The sequence below is a fragment of the Vanessa atalanta genome, chromosome 3 (assembly GCF_905147765.1).
Source record: "Vanessa atalanta chromosome 3, ilVanAtal1.2, whole genome shotgun sequence".
Taxonomy (NCBI): domain Eukaryota; kingdom Metazoa; phylum Arthropoda; class Insecta; order Lepidoptera; family Nymphalidae; genus Vanessa; species Vanessa atalanta.
Window position 1 is genome coordinate 8121436 of NC_061873.1, and position 19869 is coordinate 8141304.

The 19869-nt window shown below is 30.1% G+C and overlaps 1 protein-coding gene across 5 annotated transcripts; it reads right to left on the reverse strand.

Annotated features, from left to right (window-relative positions):
• Positions 1-4169: 4169 nt before the first annotated feature.
• On the reverse strand, positions 4170-19396 carry LOC125077025 (sodium/hydrogen exchanger 9B2-like). Of its 5 annotated transcripts, XM_047688799.1 has the most exons (12): positions 19322-19396; positions 18896-19158; positions 18728-18785; positions 17251-17357; positions 16588-16825; positions 14389-14558; positions 13851-14065; positions 12373-12544; positions 9316-9470; positions 7499-7663; positions 4578-4767; positions 4170-4281 (listed from the first exon to the last, which is right to left on the reverse strand). In XM_047688799.1, the coding sequence occupies exons 2-12, from the start codon at positions 18918-18920 to the stop codon at positions 4184-4186; spliced, it is 1593 nt and encodes a 530-aa protein (XP_047544755.1). In that variant the 5' UTR covers positions 18921-19158; positions 19322-19396; the 3' UTR covers positions 4170-4183. The 5 variants fall into 5 exon arrangements, with proteins under 5 accessions (XP_047544755.1, XP_047544754.1, XP_047544758.1 ...); XM_047688798.1 differs by having other exon boundaries at positions 18896-19371; XM_047688802.1 differs by lacking the exon at positions 7499-7663 and having other exon boundaries at positions 18896-19372.
• Positions 19397-19869: the final 473 nt, after the last annotated feature.

A 19869-nucleotide genomic window follows, 5' to 3' on the forward strand; every position in this document is an offset into this window, starting at 1 on the left:
TGTCAACCGTGGACACGTCATGAGCCGAATCAATAAATAATTGTCGTTTGCCGCTAAGGTTCTTAACTGCCTTGAAGAAAGATTTTGTAGTTGTCGCTTGAATACACCAGTTTTTGCATACTATCATTGTGCCTCTGAGAGCTACTACGTCTCTTAATGTATTCGCTTAATTCAATAATTATATTGCATAAATACAATATTTTTAATTATTTAGTATTTAATTAAGTGAAATAGAATATGATGATTAAAAATATTACTGCATTTAAAGAAAAAAATTATTAGTGGTTAAAATAATGTTACAATGATGTTTGTTAATGTAAAAATATTTATTGAAGATGTTTGTTGATGATGTTTTGCGCATAAATGATAACCATATTAGTAGCAATTTTATAATAATAATAATACATCGAGCTCTTTGAAGAATATTACATTCATAAAAATATGTTAAATATATTATTTATGTAGCCTAAAAGACGTAATATCTTAGTCGCATTGCATTGACGATGTAAAGAATCGTTAATAATTCTTTCAGCTTCAAAGTCTATGGTGGTGACCACTTACCATCACGTGACCCATTTGCCGATCGGCTACCTATATCATAAAAAAGGCTTAAAATATCCTAGAAAAAAAGGCTCAATCTTCATGAACAAAATAAAAATAAATACGCTAACTGTACTTTTGCAAGCAATTAAGATTTTTTTATGTAAGATATATTGTAGGTGCTTGGTGGTTTCATAATATTATACTAAATTTTTAAAATTGGTATGAATGTTTACATAACGAAGGTGTATAATAATATAGGAAATAGTATATACTAAAATAGTAGTAGAATATATCTAATTAATCACCAATTAATTAGTCTAGTATACAAAACTTAAATATTAATAATATTATAAATATTAATAAATATTAATACATGTAAATTTTAGTCAACCTATAATTATCGTCCTGATGAAAAACATTTTACATGTTTAATATTAATCAGATATTCTACCGCCAAATAACAGTACTCTGTATTGTTGTGTTCCGGTTAGAAGGGTGAGTGAGCCAGTGTAATGACAGGCACAAAGGAGATAACATCTTAGTTCCGCATAGGTGATGTAAGGAATGGTTAATTCTTCTTACAGCGCCTTTGTCTATGTTCGGTGGTGACCACTTACTATCAGGTGGCCCATATGCCGGTCCACCAACCAATGCCATAAAAAAAAAAAAAATTGTAATAAATTAATATATTATTTTTAAATTCATAAATAATAACATTTCTTTATAATTGGTAAAATATACTAGAATTTTAATGATTCATAATTGGGTGGGGAGCTATTTATAATCTTTATCGATTGCACTAAAATAGAATTTTTTGTATTAATTCTTAAAAGTATTAAGATATGATTATTCTTTTATTAGGCTTTATCTTATATTTATTCTTCAAAGAGCTCATTGATATAAATAGAGTTAGGATTTCGATAGTACATAATATGTAGATTAAAAATAGTAGAGTTTTTAATTCGTTTTTATTAACCGTTTGTTTTTTATCAAAATGATATTGTTGATAACCTTACCTTCGTACTCTGCACAATGAAATTTAAGGAAAAAATGTCCAAGATATGGATTACGGCTATTGACACTAAAGGACAATTTGCAAACTGTCAAGAAACAAAGGTCAAAGGTCAAATAAATGAAAATTAAGTGCGATCCTTGGCCTTGATTCTTTATATCTTATATTGAGTTTACTTGAATAAGCGCCATTTTACTATGTGAGAAACGGTATATTCTATTCGAATAATATACTAAGATCTATTAAGTACAATATTATAGCAGTGTCTACATCTGGTTTGATATTTTGTTTCATCAAATTTACGCCTCCAGGGAAGCTGTACCTGTACTAATACATTTTCAAAACGCGTTGCATGCTTAATGCGCATCGATGTAATAGATTTTCAGTTAGACTTTTAAAAAAAAACAGCTCCAAATTTATTAGTATAGATTTATACGAGTGCTATAGGTCTATTTGAATCAATGATATTTTTATTGGAATAAAATTATCCTGCAGTAAAATTAACCTAAATTGAGCTTTTGAAACCATTCGAGTTTTATTTAATATATTTAGTCGTAGACATACAAAGTATTTTTAGAAGTGTGTATAGAATAAACATGAACTGTTATATAATATTTTGACATCGATTTGTATAAGGTTTTGTAATTATTTTCGTTAATCTGTTAACGTTGTTTCGATGTCGAGATTACCATAGTATGATGATATCCTTGGCTAAAAGTACTAACATACTAAACTTTTTTTAAATGAATGTAAATACGGTTCTTTATCATTTTTAATCTTTTTACGTGTAAACAAACTATATATTTATATATAATGATATAGATATATATATATATATCTATATCCTTATTATATATGAAAATTTAAAGAAGAAGGACAATCGTAACACATCAACAATCCTGCTTGTTGTGTATACAATGCATGTCTCACTCTTACTTCCGAAATGTGCATGTTTCCTTATACACTTTTCCTTCAATATTAGAGAACACGAGATGAATTAAAAAACATATGTTAATTTAATGTCACGGTGAGGCTCTACCCATTATTTCATACTGGGTTTAGCTTATTTTTACCTCGCTTTACGTTAAAATTGGTTAAATTTTACCGTTATGGGTTTATAATTATAGCGTCGATCGATATATTTTTTTAAATGAATAACATTATATTTTATGTAAATTAGTAAGGAAGAAATGCTTTTGTACTGTAATTATTTGAGCTAAATCGTGAAGACTATTTAGGATGAGAATTTTAATAAAATTTAAATAACAATGCATATGTAGAGGACGTGGTTATTGTTTTGTCGGCTATGTCTTTCAGTTTGGTTTCTACAGAGCTATTTCATCAAATTGATGAGATCTATTTAGCTTCTTTGCAATATAATGTATGTATGTAGTTAACAATAATACTGTAACAGAAATATTATATCATTCATTCATTCATTTATTCAGAGAGCCGTAAATGTCATTCATGCTGTAACGTTTAAAATAGAAAATACGTAATTATTTATTTGTTCTTTATTTAACTCCAATTAACAAAGCGTATTATATACATACAGATATTTAAACAATGAATGGTCGGAATGTGCAAAGTTGTAGGAGGTGCAGTAGGCGGTCTTATCGCTACAGTAGTGATCTCTTCCAGGCAACCTTAGGGCAGAGGACCAATTGGTAAATATATAGGATGGGCCACTATAAATAATATAACTGTGTAGTTATATAGTGTATAAATGTACGAAATATATCAATTATTTAATCATAGATATACTTTACCTATTTGTTGAATTTAACAAAACGGAGAAAAGAAAAGGCAGAATGTGTGTGTCGTACACACGTTCTGTCTCTTTAAAGCGAATATGGAGCAAATTTTCTTTTCAGATTTTGAGAAATCAAGGAATATGTTCATTTTTTAAAATATTCATTGAATATATCATTTTGTAACCTGTCAAGTATAAATTCTTGATTTAATAAAGAGTTATGCTTAATTTAAAAAAAGGGCAATTAAATTGCTCTCCAATCAATTAACTCTTGTCAGCATATATAATAGTAGGAGTAGGCAGAAACTTGTTTAATATTGTAAGCGATCGGATGGCAGTAAATACTCCTCTCCTAAGATTTTTAATTTTTTCAATTTATTCGTCGTTATCACTGAGAATAATCTGCAATTTTTGATATTTGCGCATTATATGGATACCATCTAATAAGCAAAAGGTTGTTGTGTCCAGTCGATCAGCAAAATAAGATGCTGACAGCCGATGACTACTAAACTTACTCCGTTGGTCTATACATAGTAGATATATTTTTAAATTACAATAGTCAGAGATTTAATTCATGTTTTACGTATTTACTTCACCATTCTATAAAGTATTGAATACTGCATATTTAATTTAATGAAAAATGTACTCAATAATAATGAATCGGGCAATAATTTCCTTTCAAAATCTTTATTACTCACTACTTAGAAACAAAATACGAATGCACCTCTCACTTGACTCGTTTATTAAGTGTTCCAGTTTACGAGAGAATATTATTCTTTGAAATATTTTAAAATATATATTTTGTATTACATTGTTTGTTAAAAAATATGAAATTTATTCTGAGAAAAATAAAAATGTCTCTCATTTTTAACATTTTATTGCGCGTCTATGTATTGCAAGGTATCTAGGGTATTATTTTCTCTAACAAAATCGGAGTGTGGCGGCACAGAGCATGTTTGCGGCTGAAAGAGATCTGTAACAAGGAAATAGGATATTTATTTAGTTAAACTACAAACTACAATTTACATACAGAGTATTTTTAAATAAAATAATTTCAGAAAATACTGTTTAATATTTATTTTAATTTAAATATATTGAGGGCAAAAACATTTTAACTATAATGATGTTATGTGAAATCTACATTTAAATCGACTGTAAAATTATAATATTTAAAAAAAAAACCCGGTTAAATTTCTTAACGGAAGCTTAAGTTGTAATTAAAACCCTTTTAATATTGTCCAATACGCGTTATATTGGTATAAAACTCACCTTCTGGAACAACTTTCGCATCATTCGAAAGTAAAATGGGTCCCAAAACGGTCGTTAATATAGACCCTAATGTCGACGTTAATAGGATGGCAATAACAATCATATTCGCATGGTGTCTGGCGATCCACCTATCTTGAGCTGTGGTGCCTTCTGTCCACAATGAATCTGCGGCCACTCGGACTAACACAGCCTGTAAATGTAACAATAATTTTATTTGTGACTTTCATTTATTTTCTTTACATTTTATTTTAAAATGGCGAAAAGTAAACTTTATGTACTTTTACTAAAATAAATATATTTATATTAAATATAACATTCAACAGATGTTTATGAAATATGAACGCGTTCAACTAATCAATGTAATACATATATGCTTAAATCCAGCGAAGCCATAACAGTGATTATGCAGTACTATTAACAAAAGTTCTTTTAAATATTGTCTTTTACTTTGCACTGTTTGTGTTTATTCGGGCATTATATTCTTCGTTCTGACTTTGTTCTTAGTATTTAACCTCTTTAGCTCCAAGGATTCAAACGCAAGAATAAAGATAACAGTTTTATGAGCAATAAGCCTTGCCTTAATTTTGTAACACAGGTAGTACTAGTGCTTAGGCAAACGTTATAAAGTATACATATGTATAAAAATAGTGGTTGGTTTTCACTGGCAAAATGGGCCTTTAGATATTGCCACTGTATAAATATTAACAATCCATCATCGTCAATGCACCAACAAACAAGATGTTTATTGAAACTGCAGTTTAAATGGTTCACTTATCCTTCGAATCGGAAAGCAACACAATACACTTAGAATTTCTTCATATTGATGTTTGCCAGTAGAATGTTTGATGAGTGGGTGGTACCAACATGTAAGTTTTTCTTTGTATTGGAAACCTTGCGATGCGGATCCAATTGAGTAGAAACTTTGTAAAGTTTTTATTGGCACTTGTACTAGGGGTTTCTGGATTATTAGCGTTAAATATATGGAGCACTAATCGTATCCGACTTTTATTCACTTATATAAACAAATATAGATCAATATAGTAGTGTTTGTAAAAATGACGTAATTAATACTTAAAACCTTTTTTTATATCGGAAATACACGAGCACAGTACAACTATTAAGACAATATTGAAATAAATTAGACATATAAATATTAATATAAATTATCAATTTCTTTCATTGCAATGCATACCTAGAATAAATTTAAATATCATAAAAATACACATTTATTCAAAGAAATCTTTGTTAATGAAAATAATAATAATTCCAAAATGTTAGTATATAAGTTTGGAAACTTTATATTGTAGTGTATGCCTTATTGAGGGAGCAGATGTTCTCAAAGTATCCACACAATGCAACATATTATCTGAATTTACAAACTCAAGCCCGTGTTTACTGGATATTAAATCTACAATCATAAATTGTGATTAAAAACAAAAGAAAGAGCAATGTTTATAAATTGTTCGTATTTGTGACGTCACATTAAGATAAAATGTGCGCCATTTATGGAAACACTGTTGTGATATCGCAGGCGATAAAAATCTATGCAGTAACTTCGCGTCACTTCCCCATATCTGTAATTGATAACAAGCTAAATGTAGCCGAGTTTTTAAATGAATACAACAACAGTAATTAGGTTTAATAAAAACTTTTCTATACAATGAACTTTGATTATGATTAGATAAAAATTGTAAAGAATTGCTGGGTTTATTAGATAATCGCGATTGCAATTAAATTTAATACCAATTGTTATTAATTAGTTCTTGAATTTTGCTTTCTGGATTTTTTTATTAGAACTCGTGTTAAAATTCATCCGTATAAATCTATATTGATAATAAAATTATTACGTTGCATGTCATTGTATTTTATACGATAATATATCTTGAAATATTTTATATATAATTGGTGGTAGGGCTTTGTGCAGCTCGTCTGGGTACTGGTCACTTAATAATACTACTTATTGTTATGTTCTAATTTGAAGGATGAGTGAACTACAGTCAAATTGGAAGTAATATCTTAGTTCCAGCGGTTTGTGGCACATCGGCTAAGTAGGAATGGTGAATATTTCTTATATAACATAGATCGCTTATTTTTTAGTCTACCTAATTTCTTTTTGATTCACTCTAAACCATGTATTTTTGTTTTTATTGTTAGCAAATGTGTTTTTAAGAAATCGTATGTAGATAGCATTGTTCCTTATCATAATTAGCAACATATATGTAACTTTTTAAAATAATCAACTTAATGACATTTAATTATAGCATTCTATAAATAAATCGATTTGATAGTTGTGGATCGATTTAATCGAGTGTATTACTGATTGTTCGAGTCTCACAGATAAAATATGATAATGATCGTAATCGTTTTCATTAAATACGGCCTAAAATTAAAAATATTTATTTAACGAATTGATAAAATCACTGAATAAATCATAGTGATATTTAGTAAAAGATAAGATCACTTAATAACATGTATGTATATTTATACAGAGTTTATATTATTAAGCATCTGCAGATGTTTGAGAGGCAGCTCTTTCCCAAATTACTGGCATGCGGCTCGTAAGTAAATTAAATTGGAGACCACTGGCGAGTCCGAACTACTTATAAGTCGTTAACGAAAAGGCCGTTGGAGTGTTGTATTAGTATCGGTGATGTAAACAATTTATATTTCTTTGAAACGAGCGGGCATATTTATCAAATGTTACTTTAGTTTAATGATTAATTACCATCGCGTGCAACAAATACTAAAACGTATAGACGCAGTTAAAATGCATCATATTTTTCTAAGGAAACCTTGGGCGTCAAACTATCTATTTATAGTAATAAAGTTAATACATTTATAATATGTGTTTATAAACTATAAATGATAAATGAATATACAAACAAAAGGCTTGTGTTATTAATTTTTTTATATGTATGTACCTCGACAATGGCTTTAGGTATCCAAGTTATAGCGATAAAAATACTTTCTTTTACAGATAATCCATTAACGACTGCGACTAAGAAAGCGGTTAGCATTCTTATGATAAGAGCTGAAAAAATGCAGGCCACTATCAACCCGAAATCCTTCAGTGTTATTTCTGATACCTGCGGAATTAAAAGTTTTATTATATATATGTATAAATAAATATAGATATAAAAAAGAGGTTTATTAGAGATTGGAATGAAGTCGTTTTTGTTATTTACTACGAATTCAATAACGATACAATACAATAAAGTAACAACGCTTGGGAATTATTAAAATGATATTAAGAATCATGTCTGAATTAAAACAATTTTTCAAATTATTCAATATAAAACCATATACAATAGAAATAGATGCAAAGGTCATCTGGAGGAAGCATAACGCTTTTTCTTTAAGTGATTCTGTTGAAGTTCTGTCAGTTTACTGTAAGCCGTGAGAACTTTGTTCCAAAAAATGATATACACTATATAAAATGTACGATACTATACTATGTACGTACTAAATATTTCCATTCTATCTTCTATTAGACAATAAGCGTTTTTTTTTACAATTAATAGAGAATCTGAGACGTTAGAAACGTGAATCGTAAATAAAGATTGCTGGTTCAAACGTGGGCATGCACTACTGAATTATTTTGTGCTTCAATCTGCCACATGCACACTTAAAACAGCAGAGAAGAATAAGCATATAATAATAATAATATAAATGTATGCTCAAATCAATAGGAAGGCATAGACCAACAGCGGGCAAATTACTTTATTTTTTAAAATATATTAATCTAATGGTTGGTTTTAGTGTAATTAAACTTCAGTTACATCATTTGTTTCTGTCGGTAAATTATATATTATGTATATAAACGGGTTACCGACACAACGTCTGCGACAAATTAGTCTTTGTGCTATCTCTGACACAGTGTTTATTTAAAGCACTACGTAAATCAATTTTAGTATAATGTTCGTTTCACACTAGCGAAATGTGAGCGAGTATTTAGTGAATAAAATAACACCTCGTTCTTGGTGGGTGTGTGAGGTAAATCGTAAAATCACAAAAAACTATTTCAGTATTTTTTTTTTAATAAAGACAAACATTCATTAAAGGTGTGTTTTCTTTTTAGCCTCTTAATCATTTCATTCATTTTTAATGAGTTTTTTATTTACAAACTTCAATAAGTTAATATATCGATTAATTATTATTGAAATAAAATAAGATAACCTTTCTTCTCTTTTTAATATTCTTCTGTAATCAAAATAATAATATTCGATATATAATTCGATATACATTTTACTTCATCGAAACTGCTACGGGCGTTTATAATTGAAAAACCGAAAACCCTATAAAAATGAACGGAATTTTTGGTATTAAAGCGTTACTGTTATTGTAAGGGTCTATAAGAGCGCTAATTCTTGACAAAATCTTTATAACTATGTGCTTTGCAAATGGCACATCGTTCGTTGCACGTTCGATACGATGGCGCCAATCTGCCAATCATAAAATCGCCCGTGTGAAATAGCCGTAAGCGGCGCAGTGCATCAACGTAACATAAACCAATTATGTATCTACGCGTTCGTAACATAATTATAATAGACTATATTCATATATTCAATAATCTCACACTGAAAACTTTTCATAGAAGAGTTATACCTTTTTGTTTTATTATGGCTTAGTTTAGACTCTGTGATTTGTTTTATAACAGCTTTTTAATTGCGTCACTATTGTTTCGTAAATCTTTATTTGTTTTAAATTTTAATGTGTAAGAATTAATTTAAATAAATACCTCTAAGAAGTAGCCACTAAGTGTGAACAGCATCGGTTCAAAAATTCTCCACAGTAATTTGTAGACTTCAGAGACGGGATTGTTGTTAATTGGCCAGTCGCGTCGCGCCCATCGTGTAGCTGCTGCCCCCGCGCAGACCATAATTGCAACGCCAGCTTCACATAAAAATATTTGATATTGAAAACATTATGAAATACATAACAATGAATCAAATCTTGAAAAGGAAGCCCTTAAACACTTAACACTAATATACTGAATAAGAGTGTTGAGCTGGAGACTTATTATTGGAATTATTTACAAAAAATCGTTGTATAATTATTTTATCGAATCGATTTGTATATTTCGATGAGGGAATATGAAATTTGAGTTACTTATCCTCTTGAACAATCAAAGCTAATAATAATAATGACAAATGTGTGTTATTTTTATTGAATTATTTTATAAAATTTAAAAGACACTATAAAACTGCGGAGTCCGTAAATATGCCACAGCTTTGCAAAGGATTCCTTAGGAAGAAGGCTCGGATTATTTCAGGTTTATTTCGAGCTGGCGGTTAATAAATACGAAATAAAAAATGCATGTCTGTATTACAGATTACTATTCTAAGTATTAACGAGTTTATCTGATTATCTAGAATGGAGTTTTGTGGTGGATTATATCCGAATCCCTGTCCATAAAATAAGCTTTTGGTCTGCATTGCATTTTACAAACTATTTAATACCTACGTCATATATTTTTCATACGTATTTACTGGATATTATAATTGTTATATTGTTCCATCGAATAAATGTTAATCCTCTCAACGTTCACGGCTGTTTTCAGAACAAAGCAGTTATTTCGAGTTTAATTAAAGGAACTTCAGGAATTAAATCGCATGAAACTCGCGCGCATAAAATAATACAGTTGATTGGGTGTAATTGAAATGAAGGCCGATTAAGGAATATTACAATTAGTGTTAAGAAGTAGCACACTTGTCCTAATTGTTATAATATTTAGATAATATTACAAAATGACGTACATATTAATTAGATTACACGAATTAATTATATAAATGAGAAAGTAATTGTGTCTGTCTGTTACGCTTCAACGACTAAACTAATGAGCTGAATTTGGTGTGAAACAAGCTTGAACAACAAGCAAGATAGCCTTGTTTATTTATACCAAAAGCTACGACCGCCCCCAGTTTACGGGCCGAGGCGCTGGCAAAAACTAGTTAGATTATAAACGACAATTATTATTTTTTTCTTTAATAAATTAGGTAGCTTTTCATTATTTCGGTTATTTTGTATAACAGTTGTATAACAGTATGTTTAGCATACTTCTTGCCAATTATTGGATGAATTATATTATTTTGAAATGTGAGTGGGTAAAGAACATCTCCGAGGTGTCACAAATGAAACGCCAGCGTTGTACATTTGTAACGAAATGTATAACTTAAGGTAGAGCCGAGCAACGACCTCACAAATATTACCAGAACTGTTACAGTCTGACACTCCTAATTATAATAACTTAACCTAAACTGAAATGTAAAAGTCGAAATTTGCTTGGGATATAAAACGTAAGCGAATTAATAAATTTTCAGTATACAAATATACAAAAATATTATACAGCTACATCCAAAATATAATGTATATGAATGCAATGTTATAGATAATGATAATGATAGGGTAAGTATATGGTGTAGTATTATAAGCAACTGGCTTATTCAAAAATCTGGCAAATTCTCGAAATATCCAAAGGTTAATGACATACTTTAATTAAAATTGCACGTTTCAGAAATACTTTTTATATTAAATTCAACATTATAAAAGTTACATAAAGAAAAAACCGATGACTTAAAAATTAAAATGATGTCGTAAAATGTGTAAATTTACTACGTATAAGCGAAATTGAATCCACATTGTACGAGGTGAGTTTTATGCACTAGGATTAACATTTTATGTTATTTAATATTATTGATTTGAAAATATTATTGAGCGTACTAGGAAATTTGATACGTAAAATATAATTTGTTTTAAAATTTTAATAATCTGTTCATTTTTGGGACTGGTGAAAAGGTAAAACTATTTCTCACAAACTATTCTGTTCAGAAGGTGGTCGTTTAGAAACTAGACACGTAGACTGTTCTACGGACACCTGGATTCACCAAGGAGGGAAAATTAGGTTTTTGTCTGATATAGTCTGCGTTTTGCAAATGTAACGTGTTGTTTACTCTTATGGAGTATGGTTAGCATAAAATGTAACGAATAATTTTTTCAATATATACTTAAGCGAAATTAACTATTTATTTTATATCTGTAAGAAAATGTCAGAGAAAAAATTGTTTTATATTTTTATCTCTATGGTTAAGTCTGTTAAAAGATTTAAAAAAAAATTAAATCTTATAAACAACAAATCATCAATTTTAGTAATTTTTGATCGAATTAAATAAATCTAAGATTATATACAATTATATATGTCGATGTTTAAATGACTAATATGATTTATGAGAAAATTCGTTGGATTCACAATAATTTATATTATTATCGTTGTAGTCTTACAAAGCTGTTGCTTTACTGTGTCGTACGTATTCCTAAACAATTGAGTGTACTTAAAACAATAAGAGTTATACGTAGTTAAAGTACCTTCACTCATTTCTAAGTCTATGTTTTTGTCGATCTATATTCATTGCTTGTTAAGAATACCGAAACTGAGAATAGTATTAAAGGAAAAATATTATAAATAAAATTAAATTAAATTTTGAAATTGGTCATTAGCTCGTCCATAAAATTGTGGATATTATATTATCTAGCAATTTAGCTCAGTATTTTAGCTTGTTTGTTTTAGCTCAAAATGCAAGCTATAAATATGGACTTTAGTGCTTATAACCACAATGAAGCGTTACTGCATGAGACAGTGTTTATAGCTTTAAGCTATAAAGTACTATGGATATTATTTCAATAAAATTCTTTAAGTTCATTAAAAAGTGTTAGCTGTAGTAATTTTTTTAATATGTCATTTATACCATTTGCAATACTTTCATTGTTCAACGGTTATCACTTTGTCCTTTTAACTTACATATACCGCCCCAACTGAGGTATCCTCCCGCGTACATGATAAAGGTACCTCCAGCAAAAATATGAAGACTTCGAATTGCTGGTGCATAAAAATCACTGTGGTCGGGCAGAAAATCTGCCAACACTCCCCACGTGACACCCAAGCCGATGCCGATGAAAATTGCGAGCAGCGCCTGTCACAATAATGTAGCATAATTTAACATTTTAACGAACACAGCGTAGTATTTTATGGAATTATTTATTTTAAAAAAATATCTGTAGGAAAGTTGGGAAACTTTATATTACTTATTTTCGCGTGAAATAGTTTGTAATATTTTATTCTGTTTTAGGTTATATTTAATATAATTGGCTCCGTTTCTTTTAATTTAAATAAAAATTTGAAAAATAGATAGGTAAATAGTTTAACTGGTTTATATTTGTAAAATTAGGTAATAATAAAATTAATCAAAAACGCCGAATCCTAATGAATGTGTCCATGTCTTTAAATTTGTTTAAATAGTTAAAAAAAAAGATAGATAAAGATAAAATGAATAGCTTCCGTAAACGTGATTTATAAAAGTAAATAAAACTGTTAGTAAATGTGACGTACAATCATAAGTCTTTAAGTAAATATTTATCTTTTCTATTCGCTTTAATGATTACCATACAGAACACGATAATTGTAACATTATGTCGTGATTTACAGGACTATTAGGTAAATGCTTTTACAATGCATATCGAGACGTGATGGCGCAATGATTGACATACATTATATCACATTGAAATGCTCGCGTTCGTCGTCGGTATAGTTGAAGATTAACAATGATTTTTTATTTTTACAGAATATTTTTATAATTCGTTTGATATTAGGGAGATGGCCCAGTGGTTAGAATACGTGCACCTTAACCGATGATTTCGGGTTCAAACCCAGGCATGCACCACTGAATTTTCATTTGTGTTTATAATTCATCTCGTGCTCGGCGGTGAAGGGAAACATCGTGAGGAAACCTGCATGTGTCTAATTTCAACGAAATTCTGCCACATGTGTATTCCACCAACCCACATTGGAGCAGCGCGGTGAAATATGCTCCAAACCTTCTCCTCAAAGGGAGAGGAGGCCTTAGCCAAGCAGTGGGAAATTTACAGGCTGCTAATGCTTGATATTTTATTTTAAATAATGTTTTACTTGACTCATGATTGACTAGCTGTTTGCTTGATATGTTTCGGTACCGTTTACTAAATATTTCAACTTTTAAAGGCTGACTGTATTGTAGATAAGAGAATAAAATATAGGAAAAATAGCTTTTCGATTTATTTTAATTTACGACGTCAGACGAGGATGACGAGAATTTTAATCGAGGTTGGTTTCACGAGATTGTATTTAACGCATTAAAGACTATCTGGCTACTGATAACATCCTATTACTACTTAGCCCATAAAGCCAGGCCAACGTCCAAAGTACTTAAGAGTATTAAAACTAAGAGCGATATTGAATATTACCTTAACTATGCGGTATATGGGCGGCGATTGAGAGAATATAGCGCTGTTGATAACTCCAAACATGCCCTCGGTAAAGGCTGTATCTAAACCACCGGCGTTCGCAACCAATAGTGATATTTGGTTCTTCACACCAAATCCCTTTGAACCGAGCGCTATGGTTGTTGGCACTACTACTGCTGGTGATACTGACGATAATATGGCTCCAAGGTGTATACCTAATTATAAATAAATATTTATGGGTAGATATTAAAAAAATCGAAATGCATAGAATACGTGAATTTTTGTGGGTTTTATGTGATTATACGTGATTCAACCAAATCCAAATCATACAAACTTCAAACCAATACAAACCTTACCGTGTTCGGAAGTGAAGGAAAACATGTCAAGGAAATCTGCATTTATTGAAGGAAAATCTTCATACAGCCTTTTTACGTTATTTATTACTATAATACTTATTCAATCAAATTTTAAGCATATTAATTCCTGATACAATTACAAGGTTAACATAAATATTCTTTATATGTATACATCAACTTACCCCAATACCAAGGAAACGCGAAAAATACGTGCGTGAGAAACGCCGTCGTCAAACACTCGATTATCCAGGGTAGTGTTGCCAATGTGAAAACTTTTACCGAATTGTTTTTTATATATTTCCAGTTCCATGAAAGTGGACCCTTTGTTAAAATTATAACTGGATAAATTCGCCTGAAAGAAAACCAGTAATTGTTGATAATTCACCTATAAATATTTTTAATTATATTTAATTTTTTATATTTATCGATGTAAATACTTCATGGCGACGTAATACTGCAAGACAGAAGCGAAACATCAGAAAAGGCAAATTATGAACGTTACAAACACGTTATGTACAAGCTCAGCTTTGAAATTTGAATGAGCTTTTATTTCAAAAAGTCCTAGAAAAGCAACAATTTCTTGCTGGTACATAAAATTATTTCTTTTGATTGTTTGGAAGCCCCAAACGCAGCACGGAAATAATTATTTAATATGACTTTTATTTGGATCAAGCTACAAAACTTTAATGGGATTAACGATAGCGCACCAATGTTATGATCAAAGAGATCGTGATGCTATTTAAACATCTATAAAAGAAAACTTTTGTCTATAAATCTAAAAGTGTTGTAAAAAAATACCATATGTAACCACCGCATGTTTTTTTGTTTATGACAATTCATAGACAAAAATAAGTTGGTATTTTTTTACTTCTAATAAATGCAGCATTCTACAGATTATAAAGTATTTTATTAAACTAAATTATTATCCTACATTAAGAATTATTAAAAATAACCATAACAAGTCCGACTTAGAATAATAAATCATTCAACATCGTAAGCAATCTGATGGAAAATAATGTTACGTATCAAGTTATCGACAAGCTGGCATTGCGACGTTACTGTTGAATGTGATCGATTACGCTTACGGTAGACGTTCCCACAGAAAATAGCTAGCTGAGTTGAAGATATTGTAGTTCGCAAGTGTGCAAACACAGATGCTGTCTCTAAAGGAAATGACCAATGGCTGAACGTATTTTATGCACGGGAGTGTAAACACTACCCGACTGCACCTGAGAGATTTTTAACAGAAAAATCCGATAAGTTTTATTAACCCAGACTTGTGATTTTCGAGATCTGTAACCTTATAAGCTTGCCACTACATCAAAGAGGCAGTTACTACGTCACTAATGCCGCCCATCACCTTGCTTTGACACACCTTGACTTTAGTCCCTATCGTGATCGGCAAGGTGTGTGATCTAGTCATAGATAGATTCTTCTATAAATGTTATTAAGTAAAATAAATAACAATCTATCTCTTATGTGATTTGCAATAATGTTTTAGAGAGACTCGCTACCTCACTCGTTTGCTTATCAGACTATATCGAATCATACTACATATTAAAATTAAACAGTGTTTTATGGTGTCACATTATAATATTATATCACTATTCTCAAGTTTCTACTTCAAAAGATTTTGTTTATATAAAATAATGCTAATGTCAGAACGACTTAGTTGTAGTAATATAATGTTATCAACCGCGCAGGAGATACTCGTTGAATAGTGCACAAGCATGTGCACAAAGACTGCTTACAAATTATTTCTCACTCTCAAGGAAGGACACGGACATTAATGAAATGAGAATAGCCGCCGAATCAATGGCTACATGTGATTTTCCACTACAATACTACCTATTTTCTAACATCAGGGTACCACCGAGATTTTTTCGGCAAGAATTTAATGCAATCTGGTACATATTCCTAGTTCTTACTATTAATTGTGACTGGTGGTCGAGATCGAGATTCGGTCTGGAAGACATTGTATATGATATAATACTATCTTGTAGCAACATTAACGTGTGTTCACTGTCAATATACGTTGTTGTACAATCGCTGTTTGATAGGCGGATAATTTATACGAACAAATTGATTTATAGGAACTTGTATATGATTGTTAGGTTTGGATTCGAGTAGGCGTAATTCAGCGTGGAAAATTGTCGTAGACGTTCGAACGATATTGTATTATCGATGAACAAAAAAAAAAAGAATTTAGTATACGAGCGGTATTAGAAGCCTATCAGCCTAAATTGTAATTGATTAAAAGTCATATAGGTGAATGTTACATTGCAGTATATTTATGAGGTTTTTATCATATCGGTGAAGGTTAGTTGGTTAGTCAAAAACTTTTTTATAAATATCATAAGTGGCGTATTTAAATATTTTACCTTAGATGAAAATCAATACCATTTGCTGAAGGATTATCTAAAAAATTTTTGGGACTGAAGATCCGACCCAGAGCACCTACTAGAGTCATTCCAACAACAGGGTTAATTGTTGTATATCTTTCTAAGGTATGACCGAAGACATATCCAATTACAATAAGAGCTATCATGGTAAAAATGTCTGATCCGGGTAATACGGTTTCTTTGAATACAAACCAAGAAGTTGCCCATAGTAATGTCGCTGAAACAAACGAAGCGACAATTACACGTTACATAATAAAAATAAATAAACGTATTCATGAAGTTTAAATTATATTTTTATGTCCATTACGTAATTAATACTGGCTGCGCTATCTTTGTCCAATATTAATAACAGTGCCTTACCATAATTCACCCTGACTAATCTTTTAAAAAAATCACATCAATACTATTATTGTGAGTTTCTATTACTTAATACTTTTTTTTTTTTAATTAAATAATGCTTAAACATCTGATATAAATCCATAAAATATTATTTATTGAAATTACAATTGCATTTTTTTTATTTTACCCGCATTTCTGCCGTGGACTTTTTTTAATGGACCATCAGATAGAAAATCCAAGAGCTGAAAGCCCAAAATTCACATTGACATATATTCTATAAATAAATATATACAATTAACTTACCACATATAAATACTGATATGTATTGCTTAACTTCAGAAACTGAAGGTAACGTTGAGGACATTTTTTGTAGACAAGTATTTTTCCATTCATTTTTATGTAATCGTTTTCTGAAAAAAAATTAAATTTTCAATCGACCCACTTTTGGCGTGGAATCAACATGTCCTACAAATTCAATATGCTTATGGTAGCGCCAGACATTCGTGTAATAAAATATATTAAATGATAAAGTACTAATATATTACTTGTTGTATATGTATTGTCTTTATTATAAACGTGGTTAAGATGAAATAAGCGCGAATAAAATTAAATTTGTTGTAATTCGCGAATTGTTACACATTAATTCTATTGTTTGTAATGGTAGCGAGTGTAGCGCCAGCAGTTTGAACACCTGTAACCGGTTTCTTTATCGCGTCATTTAAAAAGAGCAGAATTAGCCGTTACGATATTAAAAATGTTTTAAATAAGCCTGGCATAATAATTCAAGGCTTATTAGCTCACCAAAGAAGAAGCTTCCTAAGAGAAAGTAGTATGTGGATATTAAAAATATAAAATTAATCATACTAATAACGAGGTAGGGTTTGTTTGTTTTCTTCTTTAATTGGAGTAGCCAAGAGACGTGGAAACTTTACAGGGTGGTCGTTTACAATGTAATATGAAAGACAGAAATTTTGTTGCGATTGAATTTAAGGGAACATGATTTCAGCGTGATCAGAGAAAAAATAGGCGATTTAGGCGTTATTTTTCAATATAAATTTATATAATGATGTATAAAGAAATGGGATTCAATCAATCATATTGTATTAATATGTCATTAAATTAATATTAAGTTTTAAACAATTAAATTGTTTTTTTTTTTAAATATAATCCATTTAATACGAGTAATTTCATGTTAAATTTCCTATTTATTCATGGTAATGAAAAATATAATTATAATTTCTTTGATTGAAGGAAAAGGTTGTAAATAAATTGATACAAACTTATAAAGTGCATATGTGAATTAAATGTTATATTATGTTCGACGGCGTTCATAGTCAAATAGGGTTTTTTACTTTTTAAAACTTTAATAACGTCTTATTAAAATTGAATAACTTGGATGAATTTGCTCGATGTATTTTACGATTAACGATATTTTATTAATAATAAGTACCAACCTTACAGACAAGTCGCAACCTTAACAATAACTTTAATGCATAATCGCGTTTTATCATAAATCATAATATACATTTTCAATGTTGTTTACATATTTAAAGACGTATCAGTTTAAATGTTACCCACATCGGATATTAATTTTAAGTGCTTAGTGATAAGTTGATGGTGTAACTTTTTCAATAAATACATTATCATACCGAATATTACAAATAATAAATTTATTTGGGTTCCAATGTTAAGCTTCTTAATGAAATTTAATAAACAAAACTTACTTCTACTGACAGATATTCCAAATATTGTCATTAAAAAAGAATTTGTACTTACTCACGTTTTGGAGTTCATTTCGAATGTGACAGTTAATCTATTTTTTTTTGTTTTGTTTATATCTAAAAATAAAACACGTAACACATTTATAAATGTTTTAATTATGTGTCTGATCAATTAAATTACACATTTGAAAAAATAAAAGTACAATTGTAATTAAATTAGAACTTACCAATTTCAGATAATTCAGGAGCCATTTTATGCCCTTATGATTTTTTTTTGTTATATCGACGCAAAGATCGCGTCGTTTATCGGGAGTACGACATATTTTGTAAACAATCAGCAATTTAGTCTTCACTATACACCCGTGTGTTCTCAGTTACAGTATCTTTCATAATACAAGTTCACGCATGCGCATTGCTCTCAATTGATGTAATAGAAAACACATTAATCACTGGACGTCGAATAATGAATAAGAATGTATACATCCATAACCTGATGTTTGAAAATAATTACTGAGTATTATTCAACAAAATCGTTAAATGTGAAACATATAATAAATGCTACATAACCACTGTTGCGTCTGTGCGTTTGTTTAAATTAAAACACTTTTATTAAACGGTATAATATTAGTAAAATGAAAATATTTAATAATTACGAGCACGTGTGAAGAGCGATTGTACACGAGTAGATTACTGGTCCATGTTTGTGCAACCGACTTGGCGCAAATTCAATAGGATTTTTATTTTTAGTTTTTCGTGTCGCTAAACCTTGTAATTATTGTTTGAAATAATGTCTCGTGTCGAGCAAGGTATTATGCAATCGGATACGTAATTGATGCGTTGCGAAGCGTAAGCAAATTTATTACAAGCGCGTGTATCAAACGAAAAATAAATAGCGTCATGAGGGCCTGAAAGCTATTTTCTACACAAAACAAGCTATTAACCGACAACGTTCCACATTGATGGGTACTTCTTTGCATCCTATTAAAAAGACACGTAGCCTTATGCTGAGTAACGTGCAATCGTGGACATTGTGTGTTCTCTTAAAAGAAAGTCATTCTGCTAGTAAACAATAACGTACGGTCGGAAGCGTTTTGCACGCGAGACCGGCTCTAGCTAAGTTGGCAAACTGTAGGTCTTTAAAGCGTGGGCAATTTTCTGTATAACAGTTACCGGATACTGGCTGCTCATTAACTATGAACGC

What these genes read in the sequence shown, in the direction of transcription:
- LOC125077025 (XM_047688799.1), bottom strand. Translation starts at nt 18,920, where the DNA reads ATGGCTCCTGAATTATCTGAAATTG. An exon ending in CGCGTTTCCTTGGTATTGGG is followed by an intron (nt 14,066 to 14,388) that starts GTAAGTTGATGT and finishes ATTTATAATTAG; the next exon opens with GTATACACCTTGGAGCCATA. An exon ending in CCTCAGTTGGGGCGGTATAT is followed by an intron (nt 9,471 to 12,372) that starts GTAAGTTAAAAG and finishes TTTTATGTGAAG; the next exon opens with CTGGCGTTGCAATTATGGTC.